The following is a 15,829-nucleotide window of genomic DNA, read 5'->3' as shown; positions in this document are numbered from 1 at the left end:
ATGACATGGCGTAGTTTTCAGCCATTCAGCTATAAAGAAATTAGAGAACATTTAGGCATATTGCTGGTACAGATCCTTTTGGAATTTTTTCAGAAAAACAATAAGCATAAATTCTGGTTTTGAATTATGGTTGACTTGAATAAGTATCTTGCCCCACAATAGTAATATGATGTGTTATCCACCATCATACTAGACTAATATACCACTATATACAACATGAAAATACTAAAAAATAGGAGGAATGGTCACTCCAAAACAGCTGGTATACCACCCTAGTACAATCATAAATAACGCACCATATTGCTGTTATGACGTAAGGTACACATTCAAGCTTAGCAGTTGAAGTTTTGTAGTTGTTTTTCAATAGATTTTCAGCCAAATCTGCAAGGTGTCATAACAGCTAGTAGCTATTAGTCCTCACAACCATGATAAAATTGTTTTGTCAGAGAAAAGAGATCAGAAAAGAAACCATGTTTATCTCTTTGCTGTCATACAATTCCATCCTGGTTATCAAAGTGAACAGCTACGGGATCCTATGGCAACTAACAGATTTGTTTTCAGTTTTCAGTTTCAGTTTCAGTTTGGTGTGGTGAGGTTTGTTTATTTCAACAATGTTTTCAGCTTGGTAATTTTCTAATTTTTGAGAAGGTTTGGTTTTCTAAATGCTGAAGATGACTCTGTACCCAATGGACTTACAAGGTAGTTGGTCTATTATTGTTTAGCAGGCAAACAACCCTGAGACGTCGCCAAAAATGTTACCAATTTAACATACCTCCTAAATTGCTATGTTATATGCTGAACTAAGTGTGTTTTAGTTGCTAAGAATACATATTACAGAATGAAAAAAATGCACAAAGTAAAGTACAAGAATCAGTAAACAAGAAAATTGATCACTTTTATTCAGAATACAAGTACCAAAACAATATATTTTTTATTGAAATATCCAAAAACTGTTTTGATGAGGTACAAAGTGTTCAAGTTTTTAAATACAATGCATTTAGATATTACAAGCATTCTCAGCTCCTAACATAATATTTGAATCAAACACATTGTATAAATAGAAATGTATTGAAAAGAGATAAGAGGAAAGGCATCCATTGCTTGAACGTGAGATTTGTTGTGCTGAATGTTGAAGGGTTGAGCTTGCATCTTCGTCTGGGAATAAATCTGCAAAAAATGAAAGAAGAGATGGGTCAGTTCATGAGAACTGAGCAATGGAAGTCTTTCCAATCATCTATACTCTACTGTTCCTACACATGGTTATTCAAATAACTATATTAAAAGACAAGAAGGTAAGAGAGAAATTTGAAAAATAAAATATGTTTATGCTAATGAGTTTGTTCCATGTGCAGATACAAATATGAAGTTTGAGGTTGTTGAAGGATCTTGCATAAATTACACGCTTGAAGCTTTTCGACCGAATCATGTAGGGGCCAAGACCGAAGGACTGAGGAGGCTATTGAAGGGACACACATAACTTACAAGCATGAAACCTTTTGGCTAAATCATGTTGCGGCAAAGACTAAAGACATGGGGAGGCTGTCGAGGGGGCATACGTGAATTACAAGTATGAGACCTTCTAGTTGAACCATAGCAGGAGATTGAAGACAAGAGGAGATTGTTAAAGGGATGTACATGTGTTACATGTATGAAACTTTTCAGTCAAATCATGGAGGACATATAGAATTTTGAGTCTACAAGCTGAAGGAATTTCAAGGCAACAAGGTATACAACAGGTATTTTTCATAAAGAAGTTCCAATCAGCAAATAAGCAGTAAACATTCATCTATAGCAAAATAACTTTCATCATAACTCATGCCGTCAACATCATAACATAAGGTCACAGCAAAAGAATCTGGAAAATAAAAGATGCAATCAACTACTAATCACTCATAATGAAAGCACATGTTAAGAGAGCCATATAGTGTTCTTGAACATAATGTCAGATCAACAAGAGCAATTAATTTTAAACATGAAGAACTTCTGAAATAAAAATAATAATGCACCTGTTATAACGTTAAACTAATAGTTCAGATTTTCAGCATACATGCTATGCAAAGTCAGTGCATTATGTCATCAAGAACAAGGTGCAAGTATATAATTTGCTATAGAAGGAAGCAAATAAGCACAATGAAAAAATGTTTTTTTTACCATCAACATTGTAGCAGCTCATGAGTTATACGGTTTAGACAATAGAAAAGAAATCAAACACAATCAGATATATAATATGCAACCAGCATATGGATGGCATAGAATCAAGCTACCATGTCTACAATATAAGTACACATCAAGAAGTTACAAGAAACAAGGCCATGGTTAATCACAACTAAATGATAGGAATCTATAGAAAATTTTAAGATGAGAGCACGAATTGACCATGAATCTTGTGAAATGAGTCAGGAAAAAGTGATCAGCATATTGGAAAAGTATGCAAATCTATAAATCATGACGAACCTATGGGAGATTCTTAACGGATTAATTCAGCCCAAGAAACTTGTCATGCCGCACAAAGAACTTCAGATGATTGTTCAGAGGGACCTTGAAATTTGAAGTTTTTATTGATCAGAAAACAAACAATTCAATAACACCTTTAGACATTGGCATTGTGTGTGGAAAAATAGAAGATTCAGCTGATCAGCATGATAACTTGTTGCTGGACCAAGGTATTGGAAACACTAAATTAATATATAATGAAAGTAGCACAGTTCAATTGGCAGGCCATAAAGCGAGCAAATGTAAAACAAGAGGAAATGAAAGGAATGTTTGCAACAGCTGAAAGTGCCATGAAGGCTTGGACCATGCTAACCAGTGCACTTGGGCACACAAGTTTTATCAAATTAGAATTTGAGAAAATATGTTTCCATTAACAATCGAAGTACTGATACACAGCTAGCCGTCATTATGAGGGATACTTCATAGAAAAGGGCTTGTCATTGCTTTCAAGTAGCCATGAACAGAAGTGGATTTGGATGAAAGAAAGTAGACAATATGTAGTTCATAGTGATTTTTTTTGAACTTTCACCACAAATATCTGCAATATCAGCATGATTAACACAAAAATCATGTCCAAATTCATGGCAAGATAGCCTAGAAAGCAAAGGAATGAAAGCCATGTATAGAAGAAAGGAGAGATCATATTAAAATGGACCAGATTATTTAGCCAAGAAACAACAAGAATTTCCAAAAAATCTTCCAAGTTATTTATAACTTACAGCTCTAATGATGACCATTACCAAGAAAATCTGCGGCTAGAGAGGCAAATGAAACCCGTAGCCAAAGGAGAAGACTTCGAAGTATGTCGTCCAATGCAAAACACAAAACAATACCAGCAAGAATATATGGTGTCCAAGTCTAGAGACATGAAATAGCAGGAGAAACTCTCCAAGAAAGCTGCTGTCCAACCAAAAATGGCTACCAAACAACTCATGAGCTCTCAAAGAAATCTGCTGCCAAAGATGAAAATGGCGTCCAAACGTGCATAACCAACATATAAAACCTGTAGTCAAAGATCATCAATGGCATGCAATAGCAGAATTAGCTCACGGCCATGGAAGAAGCAGTCCAAAATCATGGCGCCTAGTGTTCTGAAACCCTTCTCTTCTTCCTTGCGTGAACGCCCAAAACAATCAAAATGAAACAAAAAAACTTAGCAAATAACCTTATGCCTCCCTTTTTGGTCGCCCTTTGCCACATTTAATAAAAATTTCAGGTCCATGCAATGAGAGTTTAGAGTTGAGCATTATTTATTTGATACTCTATTTTTATCACATAGGAGTTGGACACTTTTATCATTTGAAAAGTCCATTCTTTATTTTAAGTCTTATATGCATTAAACATTATAAAAATATTATAAAATGCATATAAAACTTAAATTAATAAATATATTTTATAAATATTATATATGTTAAATGAGTTAAATATTATTAATCATTTAATATATACAATACTTGTAAAAAATATTTAAATATTCCCTTTTATTAGATTTATTAATACTAACGTGTTTAAAATTAATAAAATATAATGATAAAACACATTAATATTAATAAATATAATAAAAAGAAAATATCATTGTAAAATTAATATATCAAGTGGTTGTAATTATAAAATCATTGATTTTATTAATTAAATAAAGGGAATTTGGAGGAGTTTCAAAATATTTTAATGCCTAAGTGCAAGGAGGGGAAGCTGAGTATCTATTTTTGAACTCCAAAAAGGACATTCAGTTAATGCTTTCATAAGGAGGTATTTTTCGAGGCTAAGGACAGGTTGGTTTTCTCATGCATTGATGGGGTACTATAATGCCATTTTTAGTGATTTATGGAGCAGTTAAGGGCAGTTATGCATGCAGTTTGTGATGAGAGCCTATTTTATGCATATTTTTCATAATTATGAGGAGATTTACATGCTATATTTTTGGGTTATTTGATGAATCCGAGTTTGGGTTTTGTGCATGATATTGAGGAGCTAGAGGTAGTTTTCGAGTTATCTATCAGTTGGGCAGGTGGTTGATGGCAGTTTTCAGAGGCTTCTTCATAGTCTTTATCATTTTTGACTGATTTTTTTTAGGCATGATCTTGGAATCCGAATTAGGGTTATGATTTCTATATATTGTACATTCACCTCATTATGAGAGATCTTCTTTTGGATTTAGATTTTTTGCACATTGTAGATTTTGAGTTGATTTTAAGTGCAAATTTGTAGCAGAAATTTTTCAGCATTGGTTATAGAGATTCAGCTGTTCCTTCTCATTGATTCTCGTGCAGTAGTGTGAATTTTTTTACTTTAATGTTGTGTTCACCTTCATTTAAGTTACATTCCTTATTGCAGATTTGAATCTTGATACTTGTGATTATAGGTCTTTGTTTGTGATCATTGTTCTTTTTGCAGAAAATTGGTGAAACCTAGGTCTCCCTTTCAAAGCAGAAGATCTCGGTCGTTGCATAGAAACACTTTTGTGGTTGCATGTTTGTCTGAGTATTGTGAATCAATCGTGTCTTTCATAATTCGTGTTGATTTGATTAAAGTTACATTCAAAACCATCGGTGTATCACCTCATTTAGGTTAGTATTCATTATTCATTATTCACTTCTCAACCCTTATCTCGCGTATAATTTAGGATTAGGTGATCACTATTTAAGAACCAACCTAGCTTCCGGAGATTCATCTCTCGTTTTAGGACATCCCACCACCCGAGAGAGTTTCTATGTTTCAACAGGATGGCTAGATTCTACATCTTGCTATAGGCGCAATCCTAATTGACAACAGTTCTGAATTTATACAGATCGGTTATTTACTTCTGGGTCTATCGGGCATTGAATTTACGCGGGCCATATCAACCATGGGAAATGATAGCAGAAAATTTTGAAGACATATTTGATCAGACTATTTTCTAGTATATTAGATATCTTATTTATCTATCATGATGTGGACATGACACTTGGTATTGTCACTGTTGAGTTTGTGACAAAATCCTCTAGTTCAGCAGATCTGCAAACTGTTTCTAGAGAATTCATGATTTGATCAACTTTGTGTTTTGTGCTTATGATTTATTGATCTGAATAATATTATAGGTTCTTTGTCTTTGATAAAACTATTACCCATTTGGAGTAAATATTATTGTTTGAAATAAAAAATTAGTAATATCCAAAAAGGGGACATTAAAATACTCAAACTTAATGTTTATACTTGCCAATAATTAAAATAATAACGCCTCATGACTTGCAACAAAGAAAATACCAATCAATAAAAATTTAATGATTTGTCAAAAACTCTGTTAGAGTAATAACGTATTTCCTTATTAATTAAATCATTTTGATTTAATTATTAAATCACTTATTATCTCTAGTTTACTTTTGCTAAACTTTAGGCATATAATAATTCATTCTTTATTTAGTTATCATGCAACCTAGGTTAGTTACCTTTTAGGGTGTTGATCTCCTTTTATAAGGATTGATCCCTCTTTGTAATTTACTCATTTATTCAATACAATTGCAATTTATCTTTTGCACACAAAGAATGTTTCCTCTTTTGGGGCGCTGTGAATTCAAGCCTCCATAGCTCTGCTTCTTTCTTTCTGTGACAAATGTTTGCGTGCAAGTGATTCTTGGGAGCTGTGGGTTGAGCTTTTCTCAAATCCAACAAACTCAAATGCCAAGACTAAATGAAAATCACAATCAATATTCAATAATCTTCGTATGACTTCTCAATGTTTCAACTACGAGTATGGTAGTAAGCATTTTGTTCGAGTTCCTTTGAATCATGATTAATTGCACTTTCACTCCCACTACACACATTACATGTAGAAGCTGCCTTGTCAACAGAGACTTGGGCAAGCTATGCAACAGTGACATCTAAGTGTAATGGCCTTTTGTAAAACATTCCTAATTTTTGCCCTAAAACAATATTCCTACTCAAAATGTTAATGGCCCTGTCTGAAATTATGACTTCATTATAATATTGATTAATAATTTATGACATGATTCTGATAATAAATCGTATCCTGATTTCCTGCTTTTATTCTCCTTAAAAAAGTAATTTGAGGCCTGCCTGAATCAAGAGATTTTCTTCCTAACTCAGCAATGGCAAAATTAAGGCCTTTTGTCCAAAACTTGACGATGAGAAATAATTTTTTTCTTTCTTAAAACATATGAATATTGGAGTGTTTGTGCCCTGTTTGGCTGCAATTGCTTATTTGCAAGTCACTTGCTTTATTGTAAAAACTGATTACTTGATTGTTCAATTGATGTTCTCTCTTCAAGGAAATGATCTCCCTTTTATATCTTATTGTTTTGTGCGACACAAATGGCTGTTGGTAAATTTTTATTAAATTTTTAATCAATTATTTCTTAACCCAATTACATAATTAGTTTTGGCACCACTTATATTTCTTTCCTTGTAATCGGTTCATGATCTTTAGTGAATTGCCTTCTTTGACTTGGGTGAATATTTCAATTGGCAGCTATGTGTGCTGCATTTTGTAGTGATATGGTGAGGGCATGATGCATAGTCAGCACCCTTCAGTGTTAAATTACATGTCACCTCATTGCTTTAATGACAAGTTGTGTGAAAAGAGAAGCAAGTTGATGTGCACAAATACAAAATCTTTATCTTTCTTGGCACCCAATTGGTTGTGTTTAATTGCATGAATAAAAGAGTATGTATTCCAATTCTGTTCAGCTGAGAAATAAGTAGAGGATGAAGAGCAAAGAAAAGGTAAAGATCTATAAAGATGATCAGAGTACAGAGAAATATTTCATGCAGAATTTATTGGAGGTTGGTGCCTAGTACCAAGTTGTTGTTCAGAGGGAGCTGATACTTCTAGTGAATTGGAGACCATGTTTGTAAGAATGGTGTCTTATTTGAGTTGTTGTGTACAGTGTGTAAGAAGTTAAGAAAGACATTATTTTCATATGGATTTTTTCCCGTAGGGTTTTTCCACATAATTTCTGTGTTTTCACATGTGTTGTTAGCCTGATGTTTTTGAAATTATATTTACAGATTTGAATTAAGTGTTAAAATATTTCATCTAAATGATTTGTTCCCTGCTCTCAGTATTAGTGCTTGCTCTTCACTAGTTTCATCCTATAACATGTCATAGAATTCTAGAAGAATATTTGCCATTCTGGACATTTTGTTGTAAGGATTGTACTGAGAAAAAGAAAGACCCAACCAAGATATGCACATGCTTAATGAAAAACTGGCTGTTAATGAAGAAAGAATCAAAGAGTTGAGGAAAATAAAATATCAAAATTAGATGACCAAAATAAAATAAATTAGAGGGGAGAAGGGTAATCCTTTCTATTTCCATTACTTTGATTATCCATTAAATACACTTGGTAGTTTCATAACATATATGAAGCAAATTGGCTTTGAGTTGTTGAAGAAAATGAGACACATTGGTTAAGATTTCAGTGTGGGGTAGTATGGGGATTCTTTTTGACCTGAATGCATCTTGGTTGGTTAGCATTTCTGCTTAGCAATCTTCACAATCAGTAAAGATGAATTTCAATGGATTATTCCACGCAAGTGGAAGAGAATCAATTTGCACTAGGAAGCTTGTTCATTAGAAATTAGATATAGAAGGAATTGGGGCAGTACATCCCAATGAGGGATTTGCTGATCTAAGTGGTAGTTTGGGAGAAAATAATGGAAAAATTTAAAATTCAGAAAACTGGTAGATCACCCTGTCAAGGATCTAATCCTTTTACAACGCTTTTACCATTAAAAAGAAATTCAGATCGTTTTAACATGTCAACCCTTGGGATACATAGAACATGATGGAGGAGTGCTGAATTCAGTTTGGTAAAAAGTTTGATCCCTGAAGTTCACATTGACAGACCCAAAACCACAAAATTCTTGAAAGTCAAGATTTTGAGAAAACTAATATTCTGTGTGTGTTAACAAGTCACATATCATGATAGATCATCCTCTCAACTTCTTGGGCGATTGTATCTCAGACAATATTTTCAGATTCCAGGGCGAATAGTTTCACTTTCTATTTCTGGACTTTTCATTTCTTGCTAAATATTACTCTAGAGGAAGTACCATGCAAATATATAAATCAGGTGTTGTAGCTTCACATCCCCTCTCAAATTTTCTCTCTTCTAATCTGTAGTAATGAAGCATTTATTTACATTGCACATCTGCATTTGTTGGTATCATTTCCTTGGCCCTGGTTCATTGGTATCATAATGCATTAAGGCTCTGCAGTTTAGTGCATTGTCCGCTGGATTACCCATTACATCTGTATCCCAGATGATATGAAGAAAAGCTTCTCTATCAGTACTATAAGGAATCCAATAGCATATGAATGTTATCTGATTTGTGCTATTCTTAAACAGAAAATAAAAAACTTGCAAATATAGTTGATTTTCCCAAACAATGAACAAAGGAAGGGTTATTTTATTTTTATTGCCCCACTGGCACATAAATATAGTTTATAGAGGGATTTGATTAGGGCTCTCACTATCCAATAGCAGAATACATAGAAGTCTTAAACAATAGGAAAACATAGATGGAGAAAGCAGGCACAACTCAAAGCTGTGGGAAAAGAGAAGCTACAAATATATAGAGCAATAACCAAAAAGGGTTGAAGCCCTACCATCAAAACTGGCATCCTCCTTGCAGGTCAACAAACTACAGCTACTAAAAAGCTGACCAAAAGAGAGCTCAAGAGAATGAGGTTACACCCCGTTTGACAACACCACCTCCACAGCCCAGAGAGACCCTTACTTGTAAACAGAAGTTATCCACACATTCTCACCCTTACTAGCAGAAGCACTTTGGTTTGAAAGTTGAAGGAAATTAAACTGTGGATGACTTCCTACTGTATAACACGACGAAGAGAAAACTCCCAATTCGCAGAAGGGTAACAGCATTTGTCACTAAAGGATGCCATCACAGTGGGTGAAAGTTAGAATTTCCATGATGGACTGGATGTTACACAAATTTTAGTTTTACATCTTTAATGCATAAACAAATTTGGCTCATTATTATTCAACTTTATAAATCTTAAAAAATTGCGATCTTGGTGAATCCTTGAATTCCAATATTTTGCAAATTTTCTTTGCCTACATTGGTCTGCATCCGCAACATCCTTCACACCACTTTTCTCATGATCTTGAATTGTGTTTTACATGTATTTACGTTCCCAAACCTTGAGTTCTAAATAGATTCCCTATCATTTTTCTCTGAGAGATTATTGGCGCATTTTCTCCTTGTACAACACACTGCTAGGTGTTTTTTTCCCTCTTGCAGATCTTTGTTCGGCAGTATTTTTTAATGAGAAAGCCCTTCTGCAATTTATTCTCTGTCATAATGGGCAGTTTTTTGACTGATAGAGGGCTCTTCATCTCTAAATTATGTTTCCAATTATTCTGGCTCTAGTAACAACATCCTTTCATAAGAGCCACTATATCTCTTCATTTAATCCCTGAAATGAATATTTTTGATTTAACTAGGTATAGGGGTCTCCTTTTTCATCAAGGGAGCAGCCACATCAAATATCCTTTGATTTTCGATCAAGTATTTGTTTGATTCATAATGTTGAGGTTATTATTTTGAGGAAAGCAAGGAGTGTCTATTAACATTGCATATATGTCTTCTTTGATACATCTCATAAAATGAACTAATACATTATTATTAGCTTATTATGTGGCCAGTTGAAGGTTTTACTCTCACGTTTACAGCATTGTTTCACTTTGTCTGATGCAGCTTATGAGCTTTTTATCAGATCTTCCGTCACTTCGGCTTATTGTGGTAATCTTTGAATGTCTTGTCCTCTCCGCTTCATATTGGCAAGTAAATTGATCTCTTATATGTCTGAACAACTTCATGCCTCTAGATAGACTTTAGTGTTATCTGTTTTACAGGTGATTGGTGGAACAGAACAACATATGGCTCCTGTTCAATACAAAGGTGGAGTAGAGGTTGTCTCCTATTCCAGTTTACAAGATCAGGTAGCAATACATTTTGACTTATGTTGGTTTTAATGTTACAAACTTCTTTGTTTTATTGAAAGTTGTCATGTTTTCAAGCGTCTTCTTTTGTACTTAATAAAATTTAGTAGCATAAATATAGAAGAAAATAAATCAGTTTCTGTAACAAAAATATTTTAGGACAAAAAGTATTAAGGAATAATATATAGACGATTGATCTAAATTTTGAGTAGTGGACATACATCCAAAGTAGTTGCTAGCAATTTAAGAGAAATTGGGAGATGCTAGTTTTGGTGGATAATTGGTAAATGCTAGAGTAAGTGGACGATGTTTCGAAATTTTCATATGTTAAGTGAACATTTTGGAACATGCTGTTTGTTTTCTAGGGTCACTGCAATCCTCAATCATTTCGTCCCCCATTGCCAGAAGATGTTGGTACAATTTGTTACACGAGTGGCACAACTGGAACTCCTAAGGTAGTACAATTTTGACTTTACATAGAATACTTTTTTTTCCTCTGATTTTACCTTCAGGAAAAGTATCCTGACTTCATGTCTGCAGCTTTTTTTTGGCGTTGCAGTGCTATTCAAATATTATATATCCCCCTGTTCTGTTTGATGCAGGGAGCAATATTAACACATGGAAACCTTATTGCAAGTCTTGCTGCTTCATTGCTTTCAATTAAACTCTCTCCTGTGGATGTGTATGTTCTCGAGTCTTTATTTGTTCCAGTATTGGTCAAGAACAGAGGGAGTACAATTTGCCTTGAGTTCTTAGTCTTGTAACTGATAATCTTGTTGGATTTTCAGATATATCTCTTATCTTCCATTGGCACACATTTATGAAAGGGTAAACACCCTTGGTATGACTTTCAGTGGAGCTGCAATTGGATTTTACCAAGGGGTATGAAAATTTCTATATTGCTTTAATTTTAAATTCTCTAGTGTTTTGTAGCATCTGCAATCTTTTAATTGGCGCGTGTTCCATTTGTACAGAAAAAAGCTAAATGATAGGCATCAGATTAAATGCTGAGCACAATGTATATTGATATTTCAGCTCCTGCATACAATGTACTTAGAACTGAATGCTGTTACTTTATATATTAACAATTTAGTGTCATGGATTATTGGATACACCGAACAAGCTAATTTTTAATCAAACATTACATTAATGATTAAATAAACACCACAGATAATGAATCTGTTTACTCTATTAGCTAATATATCTTGTTGTGTTAGAAAGTTTGCTTATACAGAAAATAAAGGAGAATGCCAGAAAGAAAATAATTAAATACTATGTAACATCCCCAGCTGCAATTTTATTTGATTTACCCTAAAATGCCCAACTAGGGTTGTGTTTTCACCTGGAAATGGCAATTCACATGGTCTCTGTAATGTTCCCTACCAAGAGTTGGCAATACATCACTATGCATTTAAATCAGATTTAATTAAGAAACAATTAATGATTCATAATACATTTGACAGCTGACATTCCTTGGCCCAATTCCTTACTTATCTCCTAGACATGTCAACTCTGAGGAGGACAGGGAATACTTGTCATAGGGTGCTTGTAAACCAATCTACAAGTAGGTTTCCGCAACACATTAATGCCCATTGCGGGACTACTACTGCAAGGCTTCTGAAGTACATGCCCTTACCCTATCTCGGAATTCACTCACCTTGTGAGAAATTACTCCAGCTGTTCCTTACGACCGACCTATCCTCGAAAGGACCTATAGTGAGTGATCAAGGAATAGGTTAGGTATATATCAATGTCTCATGTATTATGAACACAATGTAGTGTGTGTGTGTATATATATATTTCTGGTTTCATTATTAATATCACACACACAAGACCATATAAGGTTCCTTATCCCTAATAGATTCAGATATTATATTTTGTCAAACAGTACTTGGTTCATAAGTAATCCTCAGCAGACGAATTTGCCACTACTTAATATAATGATCCCTTTTTGGTAATCAGTATCAGAATGTTTTACAATCTCCGATTCTTCCACCAGAAATAAATAATAATTTTCTGATTCTTTCGATCATCTCAATCCATGATCTAATTCCTTATTGATCCTTTAATCTGATCAGTATCCAATATATATTTAATAATCTATATCTATCACATCCTGAATGGTTGGTGGAGACTGCTTCCTTATACCGTATGTTTGGAATGAAAAATTCTTCACTAACAGACATTTCCTGTTATCCATATTCACTTCTTAACAAATTGCATTCTTTGTTCTTTAACGGTGCTTTAGACTTAACAAACTTTAATTACTATTTTCTGATTTGTCTTAGTGTATTACAAGCATAAGAGCTGTCTTTGAAAATAATCACTTCATCCATAATGGCTGATGCAGAGGACTTATTCGTCTTACTGCTGACTCAGACATACTGACTCATCATGTGTTTAGTAGAATCGACTATGTAAGAAGCCTGCCACCCAGTTTGTGTCTTCAACAAGAAATAAGAGGAATCGATGTGCAACATTGTTGCTGCATATAATGTCTTCAATCAGTCGCCAACTTGTTTAGTTGGCTTGATCATCATGTAGCTGACATCACCATCTGTATGCATCTTAGTTACTAATTACTGCTGCTTTGCACAGAAAGTCAATGGACACATGTTGTATATTGCTTAGTATTTATAGATCATAGATAGAAAACTCGCTAAGGCCTGAATGTTTTATGGCAAAAACTTGGCCAGTTCTTGGCAGAGTCTTGGAAAAGAGCTCAGGAACCTAAATTCAATGAGAAGATATATCCAATGAGTCAATAAATGAGAACACAAAAGAAGCAAGCTGAGTCTAGGTATATTTAAATGTAAAGTGGGTACAAAATCAGATTCGGTTATTATGCTATTTAAAGAAAGCCCAAAGTATAAAAAATCATAGTTGGCCTAAGCTGATCATGGAAGAGAGGTTGGACAGAAGAAAGAACACGTGGATGAAGCAAAATGTTAAATGGATGAAAAAATGGAATGTTAGTATGCTAAATGTTTGAATAACAATGCTGGAATAACAATGAAGGAAAAATTCAGGAGTTGCATATGGTTAAAAACAAAATGGGTGCCAAAAAGACTATTATATCAAAGAATTTAACCAAACATGGGCCCATGAGGAGAAAACAAAAATAGGAGCAAATATCATATGGAGAACTAAAATGCTCATAGCACAACTTAGGACGAGCTCTCATCATTTGCAATGCAAAACGGGTAGATGGACGCTACCCAAGGAAGTATGGGAGGAGAAAATGTCTCTATTGCAACACGGGAGTGGTGGAGACTAAGTGACACTTTCTCATGGAATGCCAGCATACAATGACATCGCCTCCAATTATCGGGATATACTAGAAATAGACAATTTAGGTACTCTTTTTGTGAGGTCCTTAACTAGGACGTTAGTGGTTTCCTGACAGATGCATCTTTTGGAGAAATAACCAGCTCAACTCTCTTCAAGTGGTATTAGAGTGGGGTCGTAGGCTTGAACTCCCTCAAGTAAAGCTGAGGGGAAGATTGTTGTTAAGTGTCCAACATATCCCCTTAGGATTAGTGACATGGTCTAGCAGACTCCTATGAGATCCTTAACTACGATAGTAGCAGTTTCCTGACAGATTCATTGTTTGGTTGAAACAGTCAATTCAACTCCCTTTAAGTAGTTTCTCTAAAAATAAAAAAGTAAATACATCATTACAATTACATTTTCCTCTTCCTAGTTCTAGTAAAAACTAAGGGAGAGGTAGAGATGGAACATCTATTCGTAGAAGTCTACATTGGGCTTGATTGTGCTTCCTTGCTTGGCATGTTTGACTTAGGCTGTGGCTTGTCCTCCATCCTAGATGTAGCCTTGTCTCTAGCTTCTCTTGTCACTAGCAATGACTCTTCATCCAACTTATTCTCCTCAATGTCATCTAGTGTGAAACTAAATCCAACTTGGAGGTTAATTTTCCCCACTTTTATTGGCATAGTTTCCCCCAATATTTTTCAATGGGGGGTTTGGGGGCAGTGCCCCAAAGATGGGGTCAAAGGACAATGCTTAGAGTTAGGGTTAGGGTTTTTCATATGAAAATTTGGTAGTTCTTGCAACAGTATTGAGTTGCAATGGATTGCAGATTGTGATAAAATTGATTACTAGATAATAATATTGGACTCTTTGTTTGGTAGACAAAGAGCGAGATTGAGTGAACCACGTTATATCTTTGTGTCTTCTTGTTCTATTTCTGTGTGTTTTATTTCTTTGCTTTATTAGTTATATTTGCATGTAATTGTTTGATATTTTTCGCCTTTGAATACTGATTTTAGGCTGTGACCGAGTTTTTGGTGCGAATAAAAATGATAAAAACTCATGAGGCGCCAAAAAATTTGCACGCGAGTGAACCACGTTAAATCTTTGTGTCTTCTTGTTCTATTTTTGTGTGTTTTATTTCTCTGCTTTATTAGTTATATTTGCATGTAATGTTTGATATTTTTTGCCTTTGAATACTGATTTTAGGCTGTGACCGAGTTTTTGGTGCGAATAAAAATGATAAAAACTCATGAGGCGCCAAAAACTTGGCACACAAGGTGAGCTTTTGTAACTAGTTGAGTACTCTGCTAGTGTTCCATCTATGTTATAGATTACTGTTCTCATATGAACTCGTATATCTTTAAGACTTTCTTTTAAATGCCTTTGATAATCAATTGCTATTATCAGCAATGTTCACTTATTATAGCAAATGATTGGAGGTAATCGCTGCCAATTATCCTCTAGATGTGCTACTGTTATCCCATCGATAATTGTTACTCGGTATTAATCAAGATTTTATTTAGAGCATACATAGTAGTTGTCATTAGTGATGATCATCGATCTTAATTTTGTATTTATATTTGATGGTTTTTCTCCCTTGTTTTGATGCTTCTTGCAATCATCAATTGTCTGCTTGTGAGATAGTTTCTAATCCGAGTAACAAACTTTTGGCTTTCATTACTTTGTAATTAAATTGTTGAATTTCCGAAGATCGCTGTAAACATAACAGCAGCGCCATTATGTTTGGTATGTGTTTTCTGATTTGCAGCAACCTCTTATTTAAATTGAGAATAAGTGATGAAGAGACATGTCCCGTCTATTCATTAATTAGATAATTAATATAATAAAACTTAATCATAGTTATATATACTATAATAATAATTTCTCTCATATAATAATAAACTTTTATCTCATATATGATTATCTCATATATATAAATTATATCTCATATATAATTATATATAGGTTTATCCTACTGAAGCTACCAAACATCAACACTACCTCTTAGCTAGGGAGGATAAACACAAGACAAATATTACACCATTGGTACTATTAGGAATGACAAATTTTAAAGATGTCTTTGATCAAAAGATATCCAC

The 15,829-nt window shown here is 34.2% G+C and overlaps 1 protein-coding gene across 1 annotated transcript in view; it reads left to right on the top strand.

The window, feature by feature from the left end:
- Positions 1 to 15,829, top strand: part of LOC149565664 (long chain acyl-CoA synthetase 6, peroxisomal-like) — a 143,618-nt gene that overhangs the window by 62,126 nt on the left and 65,663 nt on the right. The window contains exons 8-12 of the mRNA XM_089819163.1: positions 10,213 to 10,257; positions 10,371 to 10,457; positions 10,823 to 10,912; positions 11,060 to 11,139; positions 11,246 to 11,339. Of these exons, the coding sequence (XP_089675289.1) occupies positions 10,213 to 10,257; positions 10,371 to 10,457; positions 10,823 to 10,912; positions 11,060 to 11,139; positions 11,246 to 11,339 (396 nt within the window). The remainder of the gene's footprint in view (positions 1 to 10,212; positions 10,258 to 10,370; positions 10,458 to 10,822; positions 10,913 to 11,059; positions 11,140 to 11,245; positions 11,340 to 15,829) is intronic.

Source organism: Cupressus sempervirens, chromosome 3 (assembly GCF_028749045.1).
Source record: "Cupressus sempervirens isolate cs-2001-9-10 chromosome 3, ASM2874904v1, whole genome shotgun sequence".
NCBI lineage: Eukaryota > Viridiplantae > Streptophyta > Pinopsida > Cupressales > Cupressaceae > Cupressus > Cupressus sempervirens.
The sequence above is the reverse complement of the archived record's forward strand: the minus strand, read 5'-3'. Positions and strand labels throughout refer to the sequence as shown.